The sequence below is a fragment of the Nilaparvata lugens genome, chromosome 4 (assembly GCF_014356525.2).
Source record: "Nilaparvata lugens isolate BPH chromosome 4, ASM1435652v1, whole genome shotgun sequence".
NCBI classification, from domain to species: Eukaryota; Metazoa; Arthropoda; class Insecta; order Hemiptera; family Delphacidae; genus Nilaparvata; species Nilaparvata lugens.
The window spans coordinates 53,305,368-53,333,102 of record NC_052507.1 but is presented as its reverse complement, the minus strand read 5'-3'; the positions used below and the strand labels follow the sequence as shown (position 1 = coordinate 53,333,102).

Below are 27,735 nucleotides of genomic sequence, written 5' to 3'. Positions count from 1 at the left end.
TTTGTTTATTGATGAGTTTGTGTTCGGCTGCAGGTTCTGGACTGGAAAGCAAGGAACCCGCAGCCCAATCAGTGCAGAGATCGAGTTGAACTGTCAAAGCTGACCCTGCCGGGAGTCGAACCCGGCGGCTCCAAGTCGTGGTGTCAGTTGTTGCCCATTCCCTCCGTTGCTACCTTCAATCTCGACCAATGCACTATCATCAATTGCTCCTACGCTCTCACCGCCAAGGTATAGACACACAAACAATACATCAGATAAGTTATCATTTATAGTGAGGTCCACGTTATAATGTCAGTATTCGATTAACATTGGTGTTGCTATTCTTCCCCCACATTTGTGCTATCCTTTCTAGCTCCGCAACGTTGCTAGATCGTTTTTCAAATAATGTAGAAATATAATTAATTAACAAAATATCCAAACTCAATTATGAAAATTTATTATTGAATCATTGAGAATTATATTTTCTTGACAAATAAAATATAACTGAACTTTTTAAACAAGAATAAAAAGTTAATATTACATAAGATTTATACAGATGTCAGCTATCTTCTATAGAAGACAGTGGCAAAGCAGAGAATCGGCTACAGTGTTATCTTATCTTTCTTTCTCCACTACCATTGTAATGTGGACCTCACTATAAAACAAATACAATAAGAAATCTTGCAATATTACAGTATAAATAACTTGATATTTTGTAATTTTCTCATTAATAATCCACTGAAGTGGATTGACAAGTGACTTGTTTGTAATTTTCTTCTTAAAATTACTCATTTTGTCTTCTTTTTTTCCTTCTCAGTCGTTTAAGCTGAATTCCCACTTATCATTATCAGTTAAAGTGACTGGCACAGTATTACTCCCTTGAGATGGCATTGGACTATTCCTACTCAGGCCAGCCCAGCCCAGCGAGAATGAAAAAAGTCCCATTAAAACGTATGACAATAATGTTATCACTGTACCGGTCACTTTTTCTGCCACTCATATGTGCGAATAAAACTTTATTCTCTCTTTACATATTATTCTTCAGAACTATACTTACAGTGTTTTTCTTTTTCATTAAGATTCATTGTTCATATGAATTCAACGTACCGTACTCATCTCTCTATTATAACGTTACAATTATAACGTTACAGTTATAATTAACGTTACTTATTCAGTTAACGTTACAATTCAATACTTATTCAGTTAACGTTACTATTCAGTTATACTTATTTTTTGCATTCTCTTTCAGGTGTGGAGTGATTTAGTTCATTTAGCGATTATCAATTTATTTTCTATTTTCCGATACTTGGTTATAATATCTATCAACTTTAGGTATTCACTTTTCTTTGTAGGGCTACTGAAATAAATGAATGAAACACCCTTAAAAACAACAAGTACCTTTCATTTAGATAGTTCCAATAATCTATTACAAGGTCTAGAGAAAGAGGTCAAGACAAGATCTCATGATGCATTTCAGTATTTTGCCCCTCAACCCTCAATATGGCCGATTGAATTTTGTTTTGAGGTTTCTTTACGTTCTATTTTTGTATACATGTATTTTTAGAAAAAAATGGGCTATTATTTACCTCAAAATCATAAGAATATGTCTTTGGATGGAATTAGACTATTTAGGTCCCCCAGAGATAAGTTTTTTCGAATTAGATTGCATTTTCAAATGCTTCGCCCGAGGGTTATATGGAGCGGCCATAAGCTCCAGCACTCAGAATGACACAGTTTAACTTCCACATCTTGAATTTGGAAAAAAGAATGTACAATAAGTTTCCAGTTGAAATAAAAGAGCTTGAGATTAGACAGTTCAAAATTTGTGTGAAAAATATTTCAATTGACTGCTGTCCGTACAGTATTAATGACTTGATGTAATGTATAAATAATGTGATGTAATTTTATGACCTGTGATATATTGATGTCAAATTTGTGATTGCTTGTGTGTTTTTTGACGATGTCTTACATTTGTTTTTAATGTTTTGACAATAAACGGATCTTGAATTCTGATTCTTCTTCAAAATTAAAATTGGTGTCCAGGCCTCTTTCTATAGACCGTTATGTATTATAATTATATTATGCTATTGTTATATTTTCTTGTGTTTTCTTATCTATAGTGAGATCTATGTTATAATGGAGTGAGGTTGGAGAATAGCGTTGTCGATTCTCAGCCTTCTATAGAAGATAGCTGACACCGTTATATCTTATGCAATATTAACTGCTATCAAGATATCATTGAGAAGGCTAACATTGCTATGCAGCAGCTCAATGGATGGTTTTATGATAATTCCTTGAAGCTTAATCCAAGCAAGACACATTTTATTAAGTTCTCTATGAGAGGTAATGAGAATGATCCAGCTATTGTGGGATGGGAGTGTCCTGCTATTGATTGATTGATTGAGTACTTTATTTATGTAGATTACAATATATACTGTATTATACACTTATATACAATAGCTTACAATACAGCAAAATTATAGATGAATTTACATGATATAGACTAAGAAAATAATTATTGAACTGTATATGATATGAAAAAGCAATTTGTAATATAATAACTATAGATAATAATTATATTGTTATGCATCTACATAAATTGGCGGAGCTATGGACATATCAATGTCCATTCTTCGGAAAGAATATTAAAAATATCCTCCCCACTAACTCTCTACCAAAACGTTAATTTCATTATTTAAACTAAGGATTTATTTATTAATGGAAATATTGTAAAAGTTTTAATCAATATGAATATTTAAGAGAAAAAAAAACAGAAAATTGATAAAGTAAAATAATTATATAGGTAGATAAGATAAAATAATTGATTAATAAAATGAAGTAGGCTGAAAGTAAGTAGATCAGGGTAATCAACTTTCAGTAATATACAGCAGTATGCAGTGGATAATTGAAATAACATGAGTTTATATATATGTATATATATATATATATATATATAAAATTCGTTCTATAACAGGTTTAAAGGTTTGTATTTGTGGGATGGGTGGGGGATGGTTGTCATGTGATCGTTCTAGGGGCGGACAGTTTCAGTCATTTGTTCCAAAAGATGTTTTTTTAAGTCAGGATGAAGCTCGCTCGGCTCTCGATGGACCTGATAGAAACAGGAAGTGCATTCCATGCACAACAGGCACTGACTAAGAAGGATTTTGTGAAAATAGTAGTTCGATGATTGGGTATCCTTAAAGTACTTTCTCCGGTTCTAGTATGTGAAGGATCTAGTCTCCTACCTTCAGAGACAAATTTAAAATCATCTTTAAAATAGTTCGGATTACCGTATTTCAAGATATCTCTAACAAGCTTGACTATACGAAAAAGCCTTTGATTGGGAAGCTTTAATGTTGAACTAGCAATGTGGGCTGGGGTGATATGATCATGGCGTTGGAGAGAGTAGACGAAACGTAGACAATAATTTTGGCAACGCTGTAGTTTATCATTCAGAGTGACTTGCATATCGTCAAGAACAGAATTACAATATATTAAATGTGGGAAGATGAGAGATTGAACCAATAATAATTTAATGTTTCTAGGGAGAATATCGTGCATTTTCTTCAATGCATGCATGGCTGAGAATACCTTTTTACAAGTTTTGTTCACTTGTTCTGACCAGTCAAGAGTATTATTCATAACAATGCCTAAATTTTTTACTGAGCTACAGTAAGGTATGTCATTACCATCTACACTGATTTTGTGAATCGATTCAAGGTCAATATTGTTTATAAGACGAGAATATCCAATTATAAAGGGTTGTGTTTTGATGGGATTAAGCTTAAGGCCATTTTTCTTTGTCCATTCCACTATAGAATTGATAACCTGATTCATTATTCCAACTGTTTCATTAATTTTTGTTATGGGACAGCTTAAATAGATTTGAAGGTCGTCTGCATAAGTATGGAAACTGGAGAATTTGATAATGGAAGAAAGGTCATTAGCATACAAAGTGAAGAGGAGAGGGCCTAAAATTGAACCTTGTGATACTCCATGCATAACGTTTTTCCAAGTAGACTTTTTGTCACCGACAGATACACATTGTATCCTACCTAATAGATAGGATTTAAACCAAACTAACGAGTTGTGACTGAAACCAAGAATAGCCAACTTATTAAGAAGGACTGTATGATCAACAGTATCGAATGCTTTAGAAAAATCAAATAGGGTGAGGATGGTGCATTTTCTTTGGTCCATAGCTAACCTTATATCATCAGTGATACGAAGCAGAGCTGTCTCAATTGAATGGAATTTTCTAAAGCCTGATTGAAAGTTATGAAGCTTACTATTGTTGTCTAGAAATTTTACAACTTGAGCATGAATGAGTCTTTCTAGCACTTTGGACAATGCAGGTAAAATACTGATTGGTCTAAAATCCTCAACTTTATTGGGTGATGGAACTTTATTTAGAGGACGAACCAGAGCAAACTTCCAGTTTTCAGGGAAAATGCCTTCTTCAAGTGACTTGTTGAAAATGTATGTAATGGTAGGTAAAACAGCAAATAACATTTTCTTGATAAATTTAATAGGAATTTTGTCAACACCCGTAGCATTACAATGAATACGTTGAATTGCTCTGAAAGTGTCTTCTTCTGAGATTGGATGGAAATGAAATTGATGAGTAATTGGTAAATCTAAGTTTGTAACCTGCTCTTCAAGATCATCGATATGATTTGCAATGACAACTTCGTCGCGTTGGATAGAGTGTGAAACGAAATGGTCATTTATATTGTTCAATGGTAAGTCAATTTGTGGATTCGATTTCTGTTTGCCAAGCCCGAATTATTTTATTCCCTGCCAAAGTGATTTAGAGTCTTGTCTGTTGTTTGTCATAAACGAATTCAAGTACCTAATCTTTGAGTTCCGTAATTCCTGTTTAACTCTATTTCTAAGGCTCCTATACTCTATCAAACTGCCCAAGTCAAATGTCTTTTTAAATTTTCTATGTGCTTTGTCTCTACGTCCCATCATCTTAAGTATGTCTTCAGTCATCCACGGTACTCGTCGTTTTCTATTAATCCTCCTTGTCACATAAGGTGCATGTTTGTTATACAAAGTCAAAGTCCAATTCTCGAAAGTCTTGACCATGTCATCAACTGAGGGTAATGCTTCAATTTGATGCCATGGAGTCTGAGCCACATCAGTCAGGAAGGCGGCTTCATCAAAGTTTTTGAAGTCTCTATAAGTGAAAATTTTCTGTTCTGGCTTGGGTATCTTATGGGAAAGTACACAGTAGATCAAATCATGTCTAGAAATAGCTGGGACTGAGATTTGGCCTGCTTGAACAACCTCATTGGGATCACTAACAATGAGAAGGTCAATGAGTGTGTCTGATTCATTAGTATGATGAGTTGGATCGAGAGGTAAAATAGTCATGTTTAGGCATTGGAAAATTGTAGTCAGTTGAAAGTAGTCAAAGTTCCGATTTGTCATGTTCAAGTCGGTGTTCATATCCCCCATAACTAGTATACGGTTATAACAAGGCATAAGAGAAAGCAAGGCACTTTCGAAATCTGTGAAATGACCTATTTTTGGTGGGCGATAACAGATACCAACGAGTAATTTATCAGTACTAGATAAGGATAATTCAAGTAGCATAAACTCTGGTCTGGAACAATACTCTTGTTTAGATGTGATTAAAACTTTTGTTTTGATACCATCTTTCACATAAATTGCTACACCCCCACAAGCTTTATTTGATCTATCATTCCGGAAAAGATTATATCCAGGCAAAGCAACAAAATTTGATGGAATACTAGGCTTCAAAAATGATTCGGAAATTCCGATTATATTGAAGTCCTGAAAACGGAAGATTGCTGAGTTCATCAATGTGGCAGCTGAGGGATTGTACGTTAAGGTGAGCGGCCTTGAAAAGTTTTTTGAAAGAGTGGAGCTTATTTGCTAGAAACATACCTGCGTCATTATTACTATTATTGAAATAATCATACCTACTTGAGGGCGAGCGAGCTGACGTGTCAGTGAGAGGCATCATGGAAGCAGCAGACCAATCGTGAACCGACCTCAGAACGACACATGACGGGGAAAATGGGGATGAAACTGATAAAACTTAACCTAAATGAAAAAGTCTCTTGATTCGAGTGCATTCAGTATGCCTTGGCAGTTCGGCTCCCTTCACTATTTATAGCACTAGTTCAAAAAATTCACTAAGCACAATAAGATGTAGATGTGTGGAGTTCCGGTGATGAATAATCCTAATGGTGAATAAGATGAAGATTGAGGAAGAACTTGTAGTGGGAGATCTAGTCCAAGTGGAGATAGAGCGAGTAGGTATCCGGTAGTGGAAGAATCGGGTCCAAGTGGAGGTAGAGCGAGAAGGAATCCAGTAGTGGAAGATCGAGTCCAAGTGGAGACAGAGAGAGATGGAATCCAGTGGTGGAAAATCGAGTCCAAGTGGAGATTCAGATTCAGATTCCTTTATTCATGTCAGAGTCCAGCAGATAATCCAATGTGGTGGGCAGTTTGCAGTGGTAGATGCTGATGGGAGCGAGCAGGTGGGGGAGCGAGAGAGAGCCAGGGCGGCGGCAAGAGAGAGCGCGTACGAGAAGTCACAGGAACCAGGTCTGAAAACAGGAAGAAAACTCCAGCAGAAACACAGCAGAAAAAGTACAGAAAGTATATTAAAATCATTAAGAGGATAGACAATTAAAAGATAGTGTACAGAGAAATGGAAAATAAGAACGAGAAATATGAATCAGTAGATTGATTTCAAATTGCAGTTGACGGTTGTTAGAGAAAAGAATGTGAAGAGAGGACTAAGCTGTGTGAGAATACACATAGATTATGTAAGATTATTGTCTAAAAAGGTGGATGAAGAGAGAGATATTAGAAGAAAGTAGTAAATATCCGGTGCATAAAATGAGGTAGATAATAAGAAAATGAAATTGGAGGGATGAGAAAAACCGAAGGAGAGAGAGAGGGAGTGAGTAAGAGAGAGCGAAGGGATTGATACAGATAGCATAGAGTACAGTGTTAATGATCTGGTATAGAAATGAAGTAAGCATGTCTATATTTAAAAATATACAGTATAACTAGTTTTGAGCATGAATTGAGCTAATTGGAGGGAGGTCAGAATGAGAAGGGGTAGGAAGAGAAGAAATAATAGAAGTTACAAACAGGTAATACTGCATATAAGAAAACAGAATATATAAATAGAATACGTGAATAGAATGTTGGAATGTGACTATGGTGAAAATCACAATAGAAGTGCCAATCATAAGTTTACCGTCATTATTACGATGACTGTTATTTCTGTTATTGTTGTCAATTCCACGAAAAGTCAACTTGAATCCTGCTGTAAGTTTACTATACACACTAGTAATATACATGTGGAGACTGGATTCAGGCTTTGTTGATAAACAGAAATGGATTTAATAGATTATGGATTGACAATGAACTGAGATGAGGAAGAAGCGTTATAAACTCAGCAATTCGAAATAGGTTATAAATGTATTATTAAAGTGAACTTAGGTTTCGGAGCAATTTTCATAATTTTATCAGCAGTGGAAAAGGTTCTATTTTTGTACGATGCTATCGTTAGATAAAAAGTGACACATTGGATTAGCTGGAAACATCATTCGGCTATGTCTAATGGAATACTACTCGTAGTTTCCTGATTGAGTATTGGATGATTCAATCAGTAAAAACGTTTCAGTATACTAGATGAATAATTGCTATAACTAAATTGATATAGCTTTATTCCAGTTATATTTTTTTCATGAAAACAGTATTATATATGTTCAGAAAAGCAAAAATTAATTTTAAGATTCGTAAACATAGAATCCAGTTATATTTTTTCCATGTAAACAGTATTATATATGTTCAAATAGCAAAAATTAATTTGGTAAAAATGGTATCTATAGGGCAATTGTCCAACAAAAAATAAAAGACTAAAAAGAGAGAAGAGTGATGATTACATGAAGAGGCACAATTGAAATAATGAGAGCTCACCTTTAGTAGGAAGATATGACGTGCCAACACCGTGAAGTTTTTACTGGAGGACGGCAAGACGCTCGGCGGTGTAGATGTGTCGTCCAGGTCCCTCTCCGACGGCGTACTTGATGCGGCCATCGTCTGTCCACGTGTTTCTTATCCCGTACTTGTTTGCTGCTGCGTTCAAGAGTGCCAGTCGGTGTTTCGTCAAGTCCTCCCTCACGGTGATGCCAGTGTTCTTGAGCATCCGCTTGGCTGCGAACACCCTCTGCCTTGTCCGGTAGCCGTCGAACCTCACAATGATGGGACGATGACGCTCTTCGCCGGCTGCTCTGCCCGTGTCCTGACCTGGCTGCTGGATTGGTCCCACTCGATGCGAACGATGAATGTCGTCGATCTTCAACTCCACGTTTAGCTTCTCCTTGCAGACTCGCTGAACAATCTGGTCGGTGGACTCCCCCTTGGTCTCCGGAATTCCAAAGAATCGCAGGCAGGTACGGCGACCATATTGTTCAAGATCGTCGATTTTTAATTCTGTCTCCTTCTCAATTGCTGCCATCCTCTGCCGAAGTTCGTTGTTCTCACCCTGCAATCGATCCAATTCGAATTGGAAGAAGGAGAAAGCCTCTGCGACAGCTTGGTTTACTTCCTTGTTTATCCTCTGTAGAATTTCGTCGGCCAGTTGCGTTGTGTCTTGACAGGGAGGGGTCGTTGACACATGTACCGTTGCACGCCTACCTGCCTTTTGTGTGGGAGTTTCCTGCTTCTTACCGTTGCTCCTCACCATGTTGCAATAGATGAACCAAACTGTGGTCAAACTAATTGGAGGTTATGTAATACTATTTATTGTAATTACTGCGTAATTACAATGAAAATCAGACTTTTAAAAATATTTTATTAAACTATGTGAAAAACTTAATGCACTAATGTAAAGTTCGAATCGATTTTAACAAGTTAACCCTACAAAATAACGCTTTTCAACGGAGCCGAACTGCACACGTGTTCACTCACTGACCATCAGAGGCGAACCTCCTGTTATGCTACTGATATGACAAGGTTGTTCAGACATCTTGTTTATTCACTCACGTTCAATGCCACCACTATCGCATCTCCATAACATCTCCCTTTTTATATTTAAAATAATAATAACAAATTACATAAGAAAAGAATACAATACAATTAAAATTAATACAAGAACAAATTTCAGAAACTTTATAGTAATGGAAAATTCAAAGAAATACAAAACAATGTTACATAAAATTTCAATACAAAATTCAAAGCTTTGTATCATAATTGGATAGAGTATTTCTATTACAAATCCAATATTTCTTTCCGTTTAATTACTCTCCCTGCTCTAGTTTTATAATAATTTCCATTATTATTATTATCATTTCCCTGCTCTACATTTTCCTGCTCTACATTTTCCTGTTCTACATTTTCCTGTTGTGCCATATTTTCAGATTCCCTATTTTGATATCTATCCCAATATGATAATTTATTCTCAATTGTAGGTCCCTGTTGTCCATTAAATCCATCTTTATGAGTATAAGCAGAAAACCATTGCCTGTCCATATTTTTAGAGTTATTGTAATATTTGGAAAAATTTACATCCACAAAATTCCTTCTTACCATATTGCCAGAACTTAAATCTTTTAACACAAGGGATCTTGGAGTATCACATATTTCAATTACCGCAGCATTTTTCCAAATATTATCTCGATTCCTATACATTACAAAATCACCAATTTTCACATTGATATTTCGTTGTCTGGTAGTTCTGTCATGATAGAATTTGGTTTTTTGTTTAACATTGTGAAGAGTTTTGTCAAAATTGTATATAATCTTAGGTTTCAAGTGATTTTTAGATACTGGTAGAGGTGTCCTAACTACTCTACTGAAAATCAATTGTGATGGAGTGTAATTTGTACCCATTATAGGTGTATTACGATACTCCAACAAAATTAAAGACAATTCTACTCCCTCATCCTTGGACTTCCTCAAGAAATTTTTACAAATACCAACATATCTTTCACTTAACCCATTACTACGTGCATAATTAGGACTAGATGTAACAGATTTGAAATTCCATTCTTTGGTAAATTTATCAAATTCATAAGAGGTGAATGGAACATTATCACTAATTAACTTTGATGGAACACCATGAACAGCAAACACATCTTTCAATACAGTAATAACTGAATGAGCTGACTTATCACTTAATCTTTTCAATTCAAACCAATGTGAAAAATAATCCACCACAATCAAGTAACTCTTTCCTGCAAATTCTAAAATATCACAACCAACAATTTCAAACGGCAAGGAAGGTATGTCATGGAAAAGCATGGGTTCAAATGCATTTTTGGGTCTAAATTTCTGACAAACTGAACACTTATACACTACTTCTTCAATCATCTGATCCATGCAAGGCCAGTAAAACAATGTTTTTGCCCTTTGCTTAGTCTTACCAATTCCCAAGTGCGATTGATGTACCTTGTTTACAAAATATTTTTGCAAAGATTTTGGGATCATTATCCTATCTTCTAGATACAATATTCCATCATTTAAGAAAATATCACCTCTCATATTAAAATAAAATCTGACATTTTCATTTAATTTAGAACGATCATTTGGCCACCCATGCAAACAAAGCCTTTCAATTTCCTTTAGCACATCATCCTGTTGTAATTCAGTTTTAATTTTGTTCATATTATCATCACTTACATTCACGGTATGTATAACAGCTTTCAAATTTGGATTAATTTCAATACTGTCTGCCTTTGAACAAGCACGAGAAAGTGCATCAGCAACAAACATTTGAGTACCAGGTGTATACACCAATTTTATGTCATACATCCAAAGTTGTAACTTAATACGTTGCAATCTGTTTGAGGATATTTTTTGTATTTCCTTGTCCATTATACCAATTAAAGGTTTATGATCAGTTTGAATAATTACACTTTCACCATAAATATAGTAATGGAACCGTTTACATGCAAATAGAACAGCTAAAAATTCTTTTTCAATCTGAGAAAACTTACATTCATTCTCAGAAAGACTTTTAGAAGCAAATGAAACAGGTTTGCCTTCTTGTAATAGAACACAGCCTATACCATTACAGCTACTGTCAGTCTGAATAGTAATTTCTTTAGTACGATCAAAAGTATGTAACGAAGGAGCCTGACAAATTAGTGATTTTATTGAATTGAAGCAATTTGTATGTTCTGTTGTCCATTGAAAATCAATATTCTTTTTTAACAAATTACGCAATGGGCTTGACAATTCAGCCAAATTAGGAATAAAGTCTCTCAAATAGTTGACCAAACCCAACAATCTTTGTACATCATTTTTGTTACAAGGAAGATCATAATCTTTTATTGCCTGAATTTGTTTAGGGTCTATTTCTACTATTCCTTGCTTAAAAATATGCCCAAGATACCTAATTTCACTTTGCTTGAATTGAAACTTATTCATATTGAATTTTACATTCATCTCCTGAGCCCTCTTGAATACCTTAAGAGAGTTTTATCATGTTCTTCTTCAGTATCAGCATAGATTAATATGTCATCAATATAGATAAATACATTTTCTATATCACCAAAAATTTGGGAGTTGAGTTTTTGAAATGCCTGAGCTGAAATTTTTAATCCAAAAGGTAGTCTTTTGAAGGCAAACATTCCAAACATAGTCGAGAAAACAGTGTATTTAATACTATTTTTATCCAATTTTACCTGCCAAAATCCTTCTTTTAAATCTAAACAACTAAAATATTTAGCTCTTCCAATTTTAGCTTTAAGATCAGCCATTGTTGGAATTTGAAAATGTTCATCTTTGATATTTTCATTAATATATTTTGGATCTAAGCATAATCTTAATGAATGATCAGGTTTTTCAACAATAGCCAGCCTACTAGCCCAAGCTGTCGGTTCATTATACTTCATGATTATATCTAATTCAGTTAATCTATCCAGCTCTGTCTTAAATCTATCCTGCAGCTTGATTGGAATTCGATACGGAGGAAGTGAAACAGGTTTTGCATTATCAATCAGTTCAAGTTTATAAGAGGTGGGAAAGCATCCAACACCCTCAAAGGTATTTTTAAAATTTTGACAAATGAGCTCTTTTGATAAACTTCCTTCAACCAAATCAACATTTTTTTTAATCAACTTCATTTTCAAACAAGTATCTAATCCTAGAATAGGGACTGCATCAAGTTTGGTTATAATAAATTTTTCAACCGAAAAGCAACCTTGTGATTCAATTAATAAATCACAAACACCATAATTTGCAATAGCATTACCACCATAACCCGTTAATTGTACTGAGCTTCTATTCAAAGTGATTTTTTTACATGATTTAGCCATTTTCTTAATGTTTTCAAATGCAGTTAGTGGTAATAGATTTACATCTGACCCTGAGTCAAGTTTGAAATTTACAAATGTGCCTTCAACCTTCAATTTTAAATGCCAAGAGTGAACAGAATTGATTGATTTTTTACTAACTGTATCACAAAAATATGAGCTATCATCACAGGTTATTGAATTATTGTTGGTCTTAGCTCTGTTGTTACATACCTTGGAAAAATGATTAAATCGATTACATTGCCTGCATTGTTTCCCAAATGCAGGACACCTGTTAGGAAGATGTTGATATCCACATTTCGAGCATTTGAAGACTTTCTGATTTTGTTGATCAGGAACTGATGAAGGAATTGATTCAGATGTCCATCCTTTATTTGGCGTGTGATTCTCAGGCTTATCTGTCTTTGAACGAAAGTTTTTAATAGCATCAACATTAGCACTGGTATTTAATTTCTTTGTATTGTGTATATCACTGGTTTGTTTCCGTAAAAGTTCAGCAATTCGGAATTTCTCACTTGCATCCTTTAAAGAAATATCACCCAATTTAATAATACCGTCCATTGTGTCGGTGTCATTTGAGTCCAGAACAATTTTGTCTCTGAGAAGTTCATTGGGATCACTAAACTCACAATCAGCTATTTATGTATTAAGAGCGTAATGCGCGACTTTATCGCTCACGCAAAACAGTTATCACACGACGCAAAGCGGAGCGTGATAATTTTGCAAGAGCGATAAAGAAGCATTACGCGCGAATTACATACAAAATTTTTTCTACAACTGCCCAAACCTGTTAAATTACTTATATCTGGCGGAGTTAATAATAATTCGTCTTCACTGATATCCATCATGGCTGCAGAGTGTAGAACCGGTACAATTACCGACTTTTTAGATTAAGATCTCACCTACTTTTGGCAAGCTTCTTATCATCAGCTGATTAGTGAGCGTAAAGAAACTTCTGCGCATGCGCGAATGATTAGCGAGCGTAAAGAAAATCTACTGTGCATGCGCAGATGGTTAGCAAGCGAAAAAGTAGATTCTCCACAGAAATAAGCTGTTTTACGAGGAGAATTGAGTATGTAAATTCTTTTTTACGCGCAGTTGTAGAAAAAAAATCTTTACCATGCTCTCTTTGCTCTGAGTACTGTTAAGTCAAATTCAAATCTCAAGACAGCTCTAAAGGTTTACCATGGGTATTTTATTTCACTCATTAGATATAGTATTTTGTTTTGGGGGGCTGGAGAAATCATTTGAACACAAACTTGAAAATGCAGAAAAAAGCACTTCGGATTTTGGGGGGAGTGGGTCAATCTTTCTCCTGTAAGACCATATTCAAGGCACTCCGACTACTTACAGTTCCAGCGATATACTTCCTTGAAGTTGTTTCGTTTGTGTTCAAAATCAAAAATATTTTTAATGCTTACCGAATTTGTCATACTTATGAAACACGAGGTAAAAATACAGGATTATTCCAGTTCCCTATCCATAGACTTACTCTTCTCGAAAAGGGACCGTATTATTCAGGACTCAAGTGTGTAGACCTGGTCTTGATGGAGTTTCAAATGGATCATGTATTGATAATATTTTGACAGATATTCATAATAGTCTATGGTCAACTGAAATCATTCACTCTCTCTTTTCTGATCATGAAGGAATTCTGTTTAGACTCAACTTCATAAATAAGGATGTAAAAAGTACTGTAAATAACACTAAGTTTAGATTAATTAATAATGTTAATGTAGGAATTTTTCTAAGTTTTCTGAAATCCATAAATTGGTTGGAGGTGTACTCCGTAACAAATTATAATGATAGGTACAATAAATTTTTTGAAATATGAGAGCTGTGAATGGTTCATTCCAATGGAAAACTTGTAAACCCAATAATTTCAAGCAAAAAAATGAATGGTATGATAGTAGGCTAAGAGCGTTGAAGGCTAAATGTGATGGGCTGTATCATTTATATAAAACCTTAAAAACACCTGAGTTACTCTCCTGCTATAAAGAAACAAAAAAGTCATATAGGATTGAAATAAAAAAGACAAGAATTTCCTATCACAATAAAATTATAAGTAGCTCTGTTAATAAAAGTAAGGCTTTATGGAGAATTGTAAATAGTCTAACAAATAAGAAATGTAGTAATAGATCTTCAGTTGATGATGTAAGCTCGGAAGACTTTAATAATTTCTTTGTAGATTATATTACGCAGCTAAGCAATAATATTCCTGTCAGTATTGAAAGTACAGCTTATTATTACAGTAAGTTGGAAAAACCAGGAGTAATTTTTTCTTTCAAGCCAGTAACTGTTGAAAAAGTTTTTCATACAATTTTAAATCTAAGCAACAGTAAGTGTATGGATATTTATGGTCTAAATGCTTCAATTTTGAAGATAGCTGCTGATAAAATAAGTGAGGTTCTGGCTTTTTTATTTAATGAATGCATTATTGCTGGTTGTATCTATCCTGAAAAGTTGAAAAATGTAATAGTTTTGCCCATACATAAGAAGGGTTCCAGAAAGGATAAAAGTAATTTCAGGCAAATTGCAATAGTACCTGTTTTCTCTAAAGTTTTTGAGACGTTGATTCATGAACAGATGTCATATTTCTTTGAGACCAACAATTTATTTTCTCATAAGCAATTTGGTTTCAGGGCGGGTAGAAGCACAAATGATCCTATTGTTAATGTTGTAAGTGGGGTTATTAGCAACATGGAGGCAGGTGATTCTGTAGGTCTAAGGTCATACGATTTTTCAAGAGCGTTTGACACTATTCAACACGATATTTTGGTGGATAAACTAATTTTCTATGGCTTTACACCAGGTGCAGTCAAACTTATATTATCATATTTGAGTGACAGGAATCAGTTTGTCTTTAAAGATGGGGTTCTGTCAAATGGCAGATTATTGGAGTTTGGCGTTCCTCAGGGCTCTATATTGGGCCCCATTCTCTTCAATATTTATATAAATGATTTACCAATTAATATTGATAGGAACTGTCTGGACCTATTTGCTGATGACTTAGGTTTGAAAATAAATTGTCCATCCAAAGATGATCTTGAAAAGAGAACGGAATCACAGTTATTGTATTCTAAAGGACTGGTGTGCAGCTAATAATCTGTCTCTTAATAATGATAAAACCTCTGACATAATTTTTAATTTTAGAAAGGAGAAGGACACGACGCCTATCAAGTTTCTTGGTGTTATGGTTGATTCTTGTCTATCATGGGAGGCACACATTGATTTCTTGTCTAGTAAACTTGCTAAAGGCCTTTATATGCTTCGTAGACTATCTGTAACGGTTGATAGGCCTGTGCTGATGAACATATATTACGCACACATACAAAGTCTCCTATCTTACGGAATAATGCTTTGGGCTAATAGTGTAAGAGCTAATTCAATCTTTGTCCTTCAAAAAAAAAGCTATTAGGATAATTTGTAATTTGCCTCTCAATGCTCATTGTAAACCGCATTTTATTGAACTAGGCTTACTGACATTGCCATCACTGTATGTTTTTAATATTCTTTGTTATGTACAAAAAAATTGGAAAAATATGACTCAAATAATAATCACCATAACTTAAATACACGAAATAGACATAGACTTAGAATTCCTCAATACAGCCATACCAAATCGCAGAGAAACTGGCATTTCATGTCAATAAAGCTATACAACTCCACACCTGACAAGTTTAAGTTACTCACATATGCACAATTTAAAAATAAAATAAAATAATTTAATTAATGAATGTTTGTATACTGTGAATGATTTCTTTTTGATTAACTGGGTGCAGTTTCTGTAGTAATAGTGATTTATGAATTTATGTATTAAATTTTTATGTATGAATTTTGATTTCAAAATGTAATCTGACAAAGTCAATGTATTTCTTGTGAATATTGAATGACCAATAAATTCTATTCTATTCTATTTAATTGCATTCCTGATGATATCAGGCTGTGTAGCAGCTATAAGTTATTCGTATCAAAGATAATTAGGACTCTGGTAGAGGATTGTCCTGTGTTTGTTTAATTTTCATTGAGGAGTGTTTTAGAGCATTCATGTGACTCCATTCTAAAAATGACATGTTGTATTGATCACCAACCGCTACGAGTATGCTAGCACGCAAAAAAACATTTTTATTCATTGGTGTAAAGCTTTTTAATATGCTCTCTGAACAATTTCGATGTTTGCAAAATCTAGTTTTCAAGCGGAGGCTAAAAATATTCCTAATCAGTAACCCCATTTACACTTTCCAGGAGTTCTGGCTAGGACTTGGTAAAATTATCAATATTATGTTGAGGTAGATACCTACATTAAGTAAATACTGTATCAACTACTGCTACTTTTCATTTTTGTTTGTTCGTGCGGTTACAATAAAACTTATTCTATTCTATTCCACTTGAGCACTGCTCAGAATTTGTGGCTTCACACAACAAAAATATAATAATAATAATCCATGTTTAAAATAATCAATTACATTGTATTCATCAAAAAATGTATCTTTCAATGATTGAATAATAAATTTTCATCATTGGGACTAGGAGCTTGTTAATTAATTATATTTCTATATTGTTTTATAACGATCTGGCAACGTTGCTGAGCTAGAAAAGGATAGCGCTATCTGCTTTGTCGAATGATAGACGAGGATAGCAACACCAATTTTAATCAAACACTGCCTTTATAACGTGGGTCTCACTATTTTATTTGAATGAAGTTTTTACCAACGGCGTGGTCTAGTGTTCTATAGAGTGGCCACTTGATCCTATAAGAAAGTGATAATATTGTATTGTATTTGTAGGCGGTGGTGGGCGGTTGCCATACCAACCTGACAATGGAAGTGCCCGTGTTTCTGGGGACGGTGCCTTTCTATGAGGCCGGACCAACCGACGCCCCCTCTGCGCCCCCGCCGCCCACCAATGCGTCAATCGGCTTCAATCTGGATGCCAGCCAATGGTGTTATCCGTCTATGAGTGAGTCAAAATTAATTCACCTTCTTCTTCTGCCTCCTTATTATTATTATCATCATTATTCGTGTGTCGTCGTCTTCTTCTTCTTCTGCCTTCTTCCCTTGTTTTTCGTCTGTCTTCTTCTTATTGTTCATCTTATTCTTTTTCATCTCCTCCTGTCTTTTCTTCTCTTCTTCTTCATCTCCTTCCCTTTCACATTGTTTTTCTTTTCCTGTCTTCTTCATCTTGATGTTTCTTCTTCTCCCTCGCTTCTCAATAATTGAATATGTTTTCCTTCTCCATCAGTTTCTTAATAATTGATGATTTTTTGTGAAAATAAACTACAGTATAATGAGATTCACGTTACTGACTTTATAGCGAAAATCTGTAAGACAGACGAGCTGGACGAATGTAAATGAAAGGATGACAGAGTTGACAAGTTTCATGTTATTTCCACTGCCTTCTTCAGTAGACTGCCTTTTTCTTCATGATTCAAGCCATCCCGTTATATCTGATATGAGATTTAATATGATCAATATAATTTTTCTCGCTAGAAAAAATATTTTAATAATTTTTCATAATTGAGATTGGATTTATTATGTTGGCATGATTCTGCTCAGTGCATCTAGAAAGCAAATTAGGGTCTAGCCAAACGAGGCATTTTTCAGTTGGCACGACAGGACAGGAAGCTCTTCGATTGGCTGATTTTAGATCGCCAACCCAATCAGCCAATCGTGTGTTTCCAATTGTGAGTTTCCTGTCCTGTCGTGCCGACTACAAAAACGCATCGTGTGGCTTTGCCCTTTTAATGATTGAAAACCCAATGAAACCGTTGCTTTAGATAAAAACATATTTTAAACAATATTAAAATAAAACAATTTTTAAACAATTATTTTATTTGATGATTTTTTCTTTTTCAGCCACGCCCCTGCTACCAACCCAAAATGGTTTCAGGGCAGCTCAATAAAGTCAATCAATTCTTCAAATTATTGAATATTTTATTATCAGCTACTGAATATTTTAGTCATGTTTATTGAATATTTTATTATCAGGTAGGCACTGAATGTTTTAATATATGTCTCACTTAGCTATGTTTGATTTTATGTAACGATTCTGCAACCGGGCCTCAGTCAGGTAACTAGATTTAAGACTCACTCATTTGTGAGGCGAGTCGAATATAAAGTATCAAACAGTGGTCAATCTCTTGACAAAAATCTGGCTCTAAATTTCAACTTAAAAAGGAGTGGCCGTAGTCGAGTGGATCAGATGCTGGCTTTATGATTCAGAGGTCCGGGTTCAAATAAAGATATTTATCTCGGGCCAATCCCGTGTTTCGGATGGACAGGTCAAGTTGTCGGTCCCGGTTGCCTAAAAAGCAGTCGTTAGGTCATGTCAGAGGCCCTGAAAATGATCAGTTGCGACCTGAAAACTCCAGACCTGAGCCAGCCAGGTCACACGATATTGTTATTATTTATCAATTCATATCTGAATAATCAATTATTTAATAATCATTGAATCAATATATATGTAAATAATCAATAAATTATTTAAATCATTAATATTAAGCTGAATTATTCACAGCTACAGAAGTCAATCATAAGTTTTAAGACTTTCCCTTTTCACCTTTGATGTCATGACAACTCTTGTATTGTTAAATTTTCTACTCTAAAATCATCATAGAATAAAATTCTAAATTGAAACAAATTTGTTTGTGTAACTTTTATGTTGTCTATTTGTTTTTAGATATGGTTTATTAACTGAGGAAATTAGCGGTTATCTTTGAAATGTATGATTGAGCCACTAGTCAGATGCCATCATAAGGTTGTCAACTGCTTGTCTTATCCAAGACATGAGTTTTCATATGGATCAATTCCAAAGTTAGTAGTCTACTAATGTTGGATCAATTCAGCCGGTTTTGAGTAGTTATCATTTTTTATTGAACGTACCTCGTACTTGAAATTGATCAATCTAATCAATACAATTAAAAACTATGTTATCTCATATTAATATTGTCTTCCTGAACAGTTAATATTTTTATTACTCTTCATTATTTATTTTTTATAATGAAATACGAGTAAAGTAGTAAAATTTAGAAAAGAATAATAATTCAAATTATAGCCTATATTTTATATTGATATACAAAATATATTCATTTCATATTTTTATATTTATATATATTATAATATACACTGACAATTACTATAAAAGTATAATAAACGTGCTTAAAAATGTTATACTATTTCCATAGCCTATATTTCATAGCGTTGCCTTCAAGCTAGTTATAAGGATATTGATGTTATGTGTTTATAAGAATTATGTGTTAAAATTCAAGTTAAGAAGTTCCTGCTATTTGTTAATCTTCATAATATTTTCAAATGCACTACGGATAAGAATCTAATACAAGGATAAAATTTGATAATATATTGTTGAGTAGTACTTAAACCCGATAGAAAATGTTAGAATTGAAGAGACTTGAGGTAAAGTTTGCGTGCAGAGAGATGTTATGGAACTTTTCCGTAATTTATTGAAGAGACTTGAGGTTATGTCAATATTCCACTTTATTTAGGTTTTTCCACTAATGTTAGGATTTTTTTAAGACAATTTTTATTGGTAGACTACCCAATTGTTTATGTGTACTTGATTTTATTATTTGTTTGATGATTACATTTTATTTTATTGTAATCATATATCCTCTTATTTATCTCTTTTCTGTATAGGGCTACTTGTAATATAAATATAAAGAAAAATAAAAATCTCAATACCCTTTTTGAAATATTTTAAGGGTACTGAGATTTTTATTTTCTTTATATTCATATATCCTCATCTATCTGAAAAACATTTTGTTTGCTTCTCAATGGTTTTATACGATATAAGATAAAATTGTGTGAATTTCACTATTATGTTTGTATTCTATGAATTAAATGCAATGCAAGCTATTATTTGTTATAATTAACTTGAACTATTTATGATTTTTCCCTTACATGTTGAATAAGACTTGTACAAATTATGTTATTTTTTGAAAAACCATTAATTTATTCAGTCAGTTGTTAGCCAAATAAATAGTCTAAATATAGCCAAGAAATCTATAATACGTTATAGTAAGATAGATGCCATGATACCACCATCTGCGTTCCAGATTCTCTGGATTTAGGCCTATGTACCTGTTTCAAAAGTGACTGATGTAAAGACGTACTGTGAAGCAAATTTAAAACCTAATTGAACGAGCGTCAGCGAGTTCTCACTTTTGACTCACTCAAGACCAAAGTCATTGTCCGTCTGTTTGTATGTCCTACATTAAAACGCTGCATAGCCAGCCTAAACTTCGCGAAATTTTTGGGAAACTCAAAGAAAGTTCCGTTATTGTGACCTTTCGATTTTCACGGACTTTAGCATCGACTTTTTTGACAAGTTTGGCAGTCACTATGCTGGGTCTCCCACTTCAATCTTCGTCGTGAACATTGGTTCGGACATTTTAAAATCTTATGGCCCACTGACGCACTCCACCTTCAGTGCTAATGTTGTCCCCATACACTTCACAGAGCTGCTGATAGATTTCTACCAGTTTACAGTTTTTTGCAGTCAGAAACCTTTTTACTGCACACAGCTCGCAGGATTTTCAATCAACGCAGACATTTCAAACCGTCACAGTATCTTAACGGAGTACAGCACGAACCTTTCACTAGGCACGGCTAGATGCCAACAAAGCTGCGCAACGCTCTGACCCCAATATGCCCGCGCTAGCCCTGCCCCTAGCAGACACAGACGAAAACGTAATGTACTTTCTGGAAAGTCCTCGTATTACGAGGCCAAAATTGGAAATTTGGGATTGGAGTTACTGCAAAAGTCTTTTGCTGAAAGAAAACACCAGTCATTCATGAAATATTGTAATGTTCCTAATAACATCAATATTCAACACAGACAAAATCATGGTGAATGGTGATTCAACTTTATTTAATTTGAGCAAAATTAGATTAACTGAAATTATTAAGCAAAAAATAATATAAAACGGATGGTACATCAAATTATATATAAAAGTAATAGTTTTTACTACCAACAAACATAGTAAGCAACTATAACCAGTGTAATCTAGTATTGGTTAAGAATAGCAAGAACCATACCTATAACCACTTGTGCATTACTGAGAAAAGTCGTCTAGAATAATACTGATCATATTTGATTTTTATGATTGATTGCAGTGTTATTAATTGGGATGGAAAATGACTATCTTAGTTGGGGCAGTGGAACTCTATGTAAACTAGCGCCTGTTTCTGACTAGGTTCTCTTACAACATCTATAAAATTATTAGTCAATTGTTTCAAAATTTATAGAAATACATATTGCTTATAAGTTAGTTGTTAGTTACCAAACAGTGTTCATCAAACACAATTTATAATTATACATTGAAAACGAGATTATACAGATTAGGTAATGATTTACTAGTAACAATGAGTGACATGTACTCTACTAGCGCGCCACAACACAAATTCATGTATACTGGCACACCATTAATCATTATAAATGCATCTTCATATTGATAGCAACTAACCTACACAACACTACATACAACACTTAATACAAATTGAGCGTAATAAAAAGCAAAATCAATCAATTCTTACACTGACTTCAACAGTGAGAAATGCAAGAAATATACAATAACTAATTTTAATAGACTTTGATTCCGAAACAAACAAAATCATATTACACTGTTCACCGATTTTACATGAGGTGTGGTTTGATTAATCCAATGTGTGATCACACTAGAACTATTTTAAAGAGAAATGATGAACGATCATTGTAATACTTGGACACATTTCTCAATAATGGTAATAGGATGAGGAGAGATTATGGCAAGAGATTAAATCACATCGAGTGACAGTTCATTTCAGGTTCATAGTTCATTTCGTGGGGTGGAACATTCTGTTACATTACTTTCATTTCTTAAATTACAAACATTATTCTGTTGTGTTTAATATAATTTGCAAGACTAATATTGACTTGAATAAAATTAGTAAATATCTTAACTAATAGTTTAAATTCTGACACAATTAAAATCGAGATTATTTCTAAAATTACTATTCCAAGTATTTCTACGATAAGTTTTATTGATATTTACTTTTACTTTGAAGAATAATAATACTTACAGAGTATTGCTAAGTTTAGAATTTCATGACTAACTACCACACAAATTGGCGACCTAGGTTATTTTCAATGTCCTTTTTATTCAATATCCGTTTTATTCAATTGATCTTTTATGATATTTTTAATATCCAAAACATCAACCTAGTATCCAACATAAATGTTCTACTTGAATTTCACCAAATTCATGACAAATTAATAAAACAACTCACATCACTAGCATAAGACAATAATTGTAGAAACAAACACAACATAATCATGAAATACACAAAGTACTAATATCGTAAATTATTACAGTAAATCCTATCAATTGAACTATTGTCACGGATCTTGAACAATATTATAACAATTTTTGCAAAAAGGTGAAGAGATTCGAGATCTAGAATATTCGATTTTATAATTTTACCAACAAATTAAAATATCACTAGATTATAGCAATACATTATCGATAAGTGCTACAGCTAACAAATCAACAGTCTTATACTCGCTATATATACATACGTTAACTTTAGATCATCACTAATCAACTGCTTGTTTATAATCGAGAATTTCTACAGTTTCTTCTCCAACAGGTTCTGAAGAAAGAAAGAGATAAAGATTTAAAACAATATCGTTGGTGGAAAGAGGTAGGATATTATTATACTTTAGCACTATCGAGAATAACTATACACTCATACGTAATTTTGATTGATAAACGTATGAAAAACACAAAGATACAAAGTAGATCGTCTTTCAGAGCCAAGGGCAGACTGCTACGAAAGGGCAACAGTCCTAACATTGTCAAGAGCATTATAGAGTCTGTTATAACTTACATATAAATTACTACCTGAATCGCCAACCCCCACCAAGTCAACAAGCTTCCAAAAATCAATAAAATTATACCAAACAAGTACCTAAGGGTTCTACCATACAATAAAATATCACATAATAATTGCAGCATTGGAAAAAAAGAGTTTTCATAATAAACAAAATTCTACCAAACTATTATTTAAAAGTTCTACCACACAATGAATACAGCATAGAAAAGAACAAGTTTTCAAAATATATCAAAGAAATAAATAGCTTGCTATTGGGGAAGATTGAAAAACTGTAGATTAAAATTACAAATATTGGTAACTATTGTAACTCGAGAAATAATAGGGACCCTTCGATATTTCAAGATAAAAAAACTATCACACTGTTATTGTATATAAAAGAAAGAATATACTGATACATTAAAAACCTACTAAGTAGCCAGAATCAGAATAAGCAACTGATTTAATTCGAATTAGAAATATTAAGAATTAATTCTTCTGTACATCATCAACTGATATAAAGTTTTTAGCTATTAATAATTCTTCTACTAGGCAAGTATAAGTGAAATCCTCTACTTCTTTATTACTAGGTAACATTTGCTTTTTCATTTTGTAAGGAATGAATAAATAGAAGTATCAGTTACTCAATATACATCCAAAAATAAGAAAAAATGCAGGTTGAAATGTGTAATTTTGGTTCAATGGATAAGGGATAGTTACTTAAAATCGCAGCAACTGATATCCGTTACAGGGATAACAATTCTAAGACAGCAAACGTGGAAGAAAAACTACTTTCAAGTAGAAGTTCCTGATATCCAAAATAGGTTAACAACTTTGAAATAACAGCTGCAGAATAGGTATGATTACTTTCAAGTAACAGTTACTGATATCCATCACAGGGATAAAAACTTGTAACAACCACAGAAAAGGTATGATTACTTGCAAGTAGCAGTTACAGTTATCCATCACAGGAATGAGGTAGAGACTACAGAAAAGGAGTGAACGCTTCAAAGTATCACACACTGATTCATTCCGATAACAACTACTGTAGTACAAGATTCTTGTTTTACCGATTATTGATAAGAAACAGTAACTGACAGCATATTAATTGAATAGAAACTCCTGTATACTTGTTTCAAAGTAGCATATGCTGACAGGTAAATAGGCATTAATCACTGTTATTAAGAAGCATTTCAACTTGAGATAACAGTTAGCAGCAAACAAACGAAATATGAAAGGCCATAACAAACTCAGATGCCCTTTACTAATGTTGGGAGGCATTTTGAAAGTGTTTGGCCTCAGTCCTGAAAGAAAGATCTACTTTTTACCATTGTAAGCAATCATCATTCGCTTTTTGTAGCCTAACCGCGGACTACACTTGCTGCCTTTGCCTTGGTTATGAGCTGCCTGTTGCTGTTGCTGTTGCAATCACTTGAATATGCCCTCATCCAAGTGGAACTGGTCCTGTTCGATCGGCTTCTTCAGCCACTTGCCCAGCTTTGCCTTGGCAAACGATTCGACTAGTTGCATTTTGGCAATCTGCAACAACACAAAAAAGACTCAATTTATTTCCAGGAAATATACATGAAAAGCATTAACTAATGTGACAAGAAAATATTGTAAAAATACAAAAAAACTCAATTTATTTGAAAAATAAACTTTGGTAAGTGACGGATGGGCCGGCCTGCTTTATGAAGATTTCAAAATACGTGAACAATTGCCTACGATCAATATACATTATATTAAGCGAGCAATTTCTGTATTTTTATATATTTATATCTGGTTATTAATGTTCAACGGATCTCGAAAACGGCTTCAACGATTTTCACGAAATTTGGTTCATAGTAGGTTTATGATATAAAAATTCGATTGCACTAGGTCTCATTCTTGGGAAAACTCGCTGAACGACATTAAAAAGATAATTCATCCTTGACTGAAACAGCTGTGGATAGTAAAAAAGTGAGTGAGCATGTGAAAAATCAAAAAATCGCATCCCCGAAATTCATAAGATGACATATAGCCAGCTGTGAAATATAAACACGATCATTTCAGAGAATTGCGTTCTGTTTATCAATAAATAAAAATAACGAGCGAAGCTCGGTGCCCCGATATTATCTAGTTATGTTTGTCCAACGGATCTCGAAAACGGCTTTAACGATTTTCACGAAATTTGGAACATAGTAGGTTTATGATATAAAAATTCGATTGCACTAGGTCTCATCCCTGGGAAAACTCGCTGAAGGATATGAAAAGGATAATAATTATTCATCCTTGGAAAAACAGATGATAATAATCGTCGTCTGTCGATAACAGAAGATGCGTGTGCCTGTGTGGGAGATCAGCTGTGTAATCAATCAGCTTACCGTATTTCGCGAGAAATCTAGAAATTTTAATAGACTCGATCAGAATGATCTGATTTGTTTACATGACAAGGTATATCATAATATCCAAAGATAATAATTATTTCACAGTTGTAAGTGACTAGTGAGTGTTATTTTGTTATTCAATTTGGTTTGTAAACAATCTAAATTATAACTTTTCTGTTTTTAAATATTTGGACTGAAAACTGAACCTGAATTTAAGTGTATGGAACATAACCTACTTTTTGGACCATTTATAGTGTATAAATCAAAATTCGGAGAAGAAACAGTTTTGGGCTGTGCCTGATAGTCCTTCCCCAATCATTTTGAAGAATTGTGTTCTGTTTATCAATAAATAAATAACGAGCGAAACTCGGTGCCCCGATATTACACATTAAAGAAGCATATTAGCCAATGGCAATTCAGCCATTAACTAATATTAGACTTTAACTTTGAAATTGTTATTATCGGCTCATTTAAATTTTATTGTCTTAAATTGAGCACAGGGAAGTCCGAGAGCAACAGCGACGTGGGATATCTGGGTTCTTTTATAAAAAAAATCTTAAAAAAGAACCCAGATATCCCACATCGCTGTTGTTCTCGGACTTCCCTGTGCTCAATTTAAAACTGTATATTAAAACACTTCTCACAAATATCAGGAAACACAAAATAGAACTACTCAGCAATATTCAACATACCTATCAAACTCGACACAGAAATAACCATGGATATTCAACACCTCATTTATATCACGGAATAGAACTTAGGTCTCCTCACTATCTAGCACAAATCATCTATAGAAATTTGCCCAATGATATCAGGGAGGCTGAGAGCTGAAGCGATGTGGTGTATAAAAGGAAGCTGTTTAAATGGTTGATTGGCATAGGTTGGGCTGGAACCGAAGGCTTACTCCATTCCTATGCTTCTTAAATCTTTACAATTTAATAAATAAATTGTTACAGTCTTGAGTCCTCTTGCTCTTTTTTTAGCTATCTCTTTCCATTTAAGCACTCTTCACAAATGGTGACAAAAACAATGGTAGGGAAGAGCAATAGTCTGTAGATTGCACTCTATTATATAGCATAATATAATGTTAGGTTATCTTAGTATTATCCTTATAACTATTTCAAACTTAATTTACTTTTTTTTATTAGCTTGCTCTTAGGAACTCTCCCCCATTCACAGACGTATAGTCTTCTTGGGGGATTCCACTTTTCAATAATGTTACAATTTTAAACAAAATAGTAAAGTAATTTATCTTTATATTTATTTTTATTGTAACTTATCAATATTGTACAAATTTGTAATTTTATGTGGAAATAAATTGAATTGAATTTCTATCAAGCTTTTGCTTAGTCTTCAAGTTAATAATGGTAATTTGAAGAATGTTGTAATATATCATTTTATTTTTTTGTAATTTACAAACTTAATACATGTGCTCGTTCATTCATGTTCACGCTACTCCACTTCAACTTCTAATTTCACTTTACTGAGAATACTCGACATTCGTTTACTTGGCGATCAGCATGTCGACCCATTGAGCAACCATAGAGAAAAGATAGCATAAGAAGATATCCCATGGTATAGGTCGTTTATTTTCCAAATTTCAAGCCGACTCTTAGTTAACTCAAGCCGATTACTGTCGACAATTGTCTATTACTGCTTTGGCGGGGTGAGAGTGTAAGTACGGCACAGTATGAGAGACTACCAGAATCACATAGCTTCACGAAAAATAACTACTAGGATTATCGGCTTGAGTTAACATTGAAATATGAAACATTAACGCCCTATATCATGGGATATCTTCTTATGCTATTTTCCCCCTACAGAGCAACGCAAGTCGCGCAAGTCCAAACTGAAATTGCCTAGTCTGAGCGTCACCATTTGGTCTCACAGAGTCAACTAGTGAGTGTCTCTAAATGGCATTTAGACTAGTCTACAAGTCTAAAAACTTTAGACAAGTCTAAAAATCGAGATTAAAGTCAATTGTAATTGAAAAATGTAAAGGTGGCACATAACATTTTACATTTGGACTGTCGTATGAATTAGAATTGGAACCGTGTCAGATTTAAGCCTGCTGTTCTTTTCTGGAAGTTGTGTTATGTTGAATGATTGAATAAATGAATAACTTATCAGCAGCCAACTATTGCAGACTACTGATATTATAGTTGCTTGGTAAGTTGATAATAGTAATTTGGAAAATGTTTTAATATTCAATTT

General features: G+C 33.8%; 2 protein-coding genes across 5 annotated transcripts in view; one reads left to right on the top strand and one right to left on the bottom strand.

Moving 5' to 3' along the window:
* LOC111044385 (arrestin domain-containing protein 2) overlaps nt 1-20,161 on the top strand; it is a 62,433-nt gene extending 42,272 nt beyond the window's left edge. Inside the window, exons 5-8 of one of the 2 annotated variants that reach the window (XR_005571059.1) lie at nt 34-228; nt 17,078-17,249; nt 18,146-18,277; nt 18,969-19,976. Coding sequence is in view for 1 of the 2 variants with exons in the window: in XM_022329517.2 (XP_022185209.1) it covers nt 34-228; nt 17,078-17,249; nt 18,146-18,192 (414 nt within the window). In the remaining variant the exon portion in view is untranslated. Of the gene's footprint in view, nt 1-33; nt 229-17,077; nt 17,250-18,145 lie in introns of both variants that reach the window. The other variant, XM_022329517.2, reaches the window with a different exon arrangement.
* A 935-nt stretch (nt 20,162-21,096) lies between these two features.
* The window catches only part of LOC111044386 (double-stranded RNA-specific editase Adar), a 74,859-nt gene continuing 68,220 nt past the window's right edge, over nt 21,097-27,735 (bottom strand). For 2 of the 3 annotated variants that reach the window (XM_039425839.1, XM_022329520.2), the window contains exon 14: nt 21,295-24,694. In XM_039425839.1, the coding sequence (XP_039281773.1) occupies nt 24,584-24,694 (111 nt within the window). In that variant the 3' untranslated portion in view covers nt 21,295-24,583. Of the gene's footprint in view, nt 24,695-27,735 lie in introns of all 3 variants that reach the window. The other variant, XM_039425838.1, reaches the window with a different exon arrangement.